Here is a 3,539-nt window from a genome sequence, read left to right on the forward strand (position 1 = left end):
TTCCACGTAAAATCAATATATTATCTTGAACCGCCAGGTAATAAATTTTGGGATTCGCAGCTGAATTATATATTATTCACACCCATATTCACAATACATACATAGCAAGTTTTTACAACACAACATCATGATGATCTTAGGACAGATTAAATGATAGTATAAACAGCACAAGAACTTCTTATACTTGTAGCACATTTAAACTTGGTGATAAGAATCAGTCCTGCTGCTAGTCAAGCAAATCCAGGAGAATAGCCCCTGTGGTTGGGCAGATCAATAAACAGAGCAATTCTTTCGTTCTTTCACCTGAAAATTTTCACACTAGACTATGTTATATATAGTTTTTTCCAATGATTTGGATTCCTAAATAACTATTCATGACATATCAACAAATGTCAGAAAATGAGAGATTAGATATTATGGGAAAACTTTTAGATCTAACCCAAAGGGACACATCAAAGCAAACTTGATGCTGGGAGGAAATTATAAGTATCAAATATGAGCAGAAAACTAGAGGGCTAGAAATGCCAGAAAAGTCAAGAAAACAATTGAGAAAAGCTTATTGGCTTAAAACATATGAGCAAAACTTCTAAACCCTTCCTATTTGAACCAATTCAATCCAAAGAAACATTCGTATTAATCATTAACTCAATAGTTAAATGATTGGCAGTCCTTCCTTTAGTTCATTTATCAGCCAAAAATGTACATCAGGACCAAGTTTCAAAACAAGCACAACAAACATAAAATCTATAGTGCTTTTAATATTATTGTTCACTCTCTAGACAATGCCAATGCATAAGGCACCTTCTATTATTCAACATAGAATGCCAAATAAAAGCTGATATAACTTATCCTCCCAAATTGTCAATACAAAGGTTCACTACATAGAAGGGTAAGTTCCTTTGCCTTCCATCAGAGGTAATTTCTAAAGTGTCAAGAGTTAAGACATAGAAGGTGAGAAAGGAGAATCTTAAAATGCTTCTTCTATTATTCATGTACAAAATAGCTGAAGGTACCAGGAAGCACCACCATAAGTTATAAATCATGAAAAAAATTTAAATCAAAGCTTTGATTAGAACAAACTTCAGAGTCATATTTATGGGCTTTGTTATAATTTTAATTTTATGAATGTATTGACATAAATGAATTAATTGAGTTCATGAACGCGACGTGAGTTAATATCAGACCACTGATTCTCTGAAACAATGTATGGCCAGTGCTCTACAAAGCAAGATAGAAGTTTCTTTTACAAATAGGAAGACTCAAGATCTAGAAGCGGTAGAAAGCTTCTAAAGCTATCATATTGTTCAGAGTACAATCAACATTAAGAAATGTATATCAGGAGTGGTGAGGAATAGGAAAATTTAGAGAATAACAAATATAGCACAGTTTATGGGATTTCAAAAGTGAAGAAAATAAAGTAGAAGCTGCTCCAATTTTCTTACAACTTTTATTTCAGTGTTATTTGCCTTTTACTTCTTTTCCAACCACACAATCATTTTAATTACTGAAATATTGAAATCCACAAGCCTTCAAAAGGTTCTAAGTATCGCTAAAAAAAAGGTTCTAAATGATGAGGTTGGAATCATGGATTTGGACTGCAACTGCAATATATTTTAGGAGGTTCCTATAATATTGCTTTGTTTCTTGAAGGTTTTTAGAAATTTTTTATGTACATTGTGATTCAGTATTAACATAGTTAGCACCTAAACTGGTTCTTTTTATGAGCTAGTTTTCTTTTTACCTCCTCTCTAGCAACAAAAGCATAAAGAATCCAGTCTCCACCATCTGTGTTGTAAAATGAACTTCTGCAAATTATCTACTCCACAAAACCTCGTGGCCTAATGGTACTTTGAGATAATTAAACAGAGGGATAGGTAAATTAAATGTGAACAATTTTATTATCATACCTTGTCCTCCAAGTTTGAGCCTCCAGTCTGATCGGCTTCCTCAGCTCCACTCTTCTGTTCTGGTTTCCTGCAAGGAAGAGGTATGTGCAAGAAAAGTGAAACACAATAAACAAAGATAAGATATTTTAGACAGATGGAGGCATAAATTCTATTAGTCTACCTCTCATCTATATAAGCTGTATAATTAGGTTGATGCTGTGAAAATGTGCTAGCATCAGAAGCAACATTACTGGATATTTCAGCTTCTGAGGATTCAGCAACAGTACTGGATACTACTGCTTCTGAGGAATCAGCTTTAATGCCTCCCTGTATAAAAAATTATGTCCAAATAACTTGAGCCAAACATTCTGTCATTGAAGAATCCAGAAAGACACAGTGATCAACAAGCAAAAGACTTACAGCAAATTTGTCTTCTGTCCACCCAGGAACTCTATCTGAGAGAAGGTTGATATACTGCTCCATTGCCACCTCTGGACTCATGTTCCCCAGCTTTTGCCAAGCATTCCTTGCACAACGTAACCAGTGCCCTCGATCACTCACACATAGCAGCTTTCAACCCTGTTATTATGACTAGCAATCAAGCTATACCGTGTAATTTGGTATAGGGTAGTCCCTAGAGTGTTCTCCACATTCAGATTTTTTCTAAGTTTGAAAAAGTTTTCCGGTAAAAAGATTTTACAAGTGTTATTGTGTAAGGTCTATTTTTGAGCACCTAAGGAAGTGTATCTAATCTTGTGCAATTTACTTGGGATTGGGAACATAACTGGTAAGAAATTCAAAGAGAGGAAAAGAATTTGTAGGCCTGTGAAAATATTCTGGGTAAGGATTCTTGGGAAGGAATGCATAGAACTAACCTCAAACAATGTGACATCTCAGACTAGGTAAATCCTTAACCCTTCCCCCTCATACTGTTAGAATTGAAAAAAATAAAAAAAACAAATAACACAGCACACAGCACATATGAACTTTTACAGCCTCTGTAGTCTATACAAGAAGTAGATATGGTCCACTACCTTATTGTAAATGGTACAACAACATAGAGTTGCAGACTATATATCTATATTCATGCACAGCTAAACTATGCAATCCCCAAATTTCACAACGGCCCTAAACGAAAGAAAGTCTTTGAAATATGCAAACAAGAGGAAAAACAAAAGCAACAACAAACAACAAATCTGCTTAACCCGAAAACAGTATTTGAAAACAACAAAAAGAAAAGGCATAAAGCATTGGTTCCAGTTCTTTGGCTTTGGACCTTTTCCTTTTGGCCCCTTCTCTCCTCTCATCGATACGCCCACCTCACTCTCTCCCACACACAAACTATCTAAACCCCAGCCCTTTTATTTTTTTTCTCTAATAAATACCGAAATACCAAGAACAGAAGTAGACACCGAAATACCGAAAATCACAGAGAAGATGGAGAACGTACCTGTACGGCGATACCGAGATGAACTTCCGATCAGCGATACCGAGATGAACTTCCGATCGGAGAATCGGCGATACCGAGCTTGAACTGCGAATCGGCGACTCTGAGATGAACTAAACCGATTCGGTGTGTGACATCATAGAACAGAGGGGAGAGAGCGAAAAAAAAGGGGAAAAAAGGGGGATAAAAAACAGGTGAAGGAGATT

At 35.8% G+C, this 3,539-nt stretch overlaps 1 protein-coding gene across 1 annotated transcript; it reads right to left on the reverse strand.

Annotated features, from left to right (window-relative positions):
• Window positions 1-2,808, reverse strand: LOC111999474 (acyl-CoA-binding domain-containing protein 5-like). The gene is made up of 4 exons (XM_065776083.1): window positions 2,307-2,808; window positions 2,068-2,213; window positions 1,908-1,974; window positions 1-303 (listed from the first exon to the last, which is right to left on the reverse strand). The coding sequence occupies exons 1-4, from the start codon at window positions 2,385-2,387 to the stop codon at window positions 271-273; spliced, it is 327 nt and encodes a 108-aa protein (XP_065632155.1). The 5' UTR covers window positions 2,388-2,808; the 3' UTR covers window positions 1-270.
• Window positions 2,809-3,539: the final 731 nt, after the last annotated feature.

The sequence above is a fragment of the Quercus suber genome, unplaced genomic scaffold (genome assembly GCF_002906115.3).
Source record: "Quercus suber isolate HL8 unplaced genomic scaffold, Cork oak 2.0 scaffold_127, whole genome shotgun sequence".
Lineage (NCBI taxonomy): Eukaryota > Viridiplantae > Streptophyta > Magnoliopsida > Fagales > Fagaceae > Quercus > Quercus suber.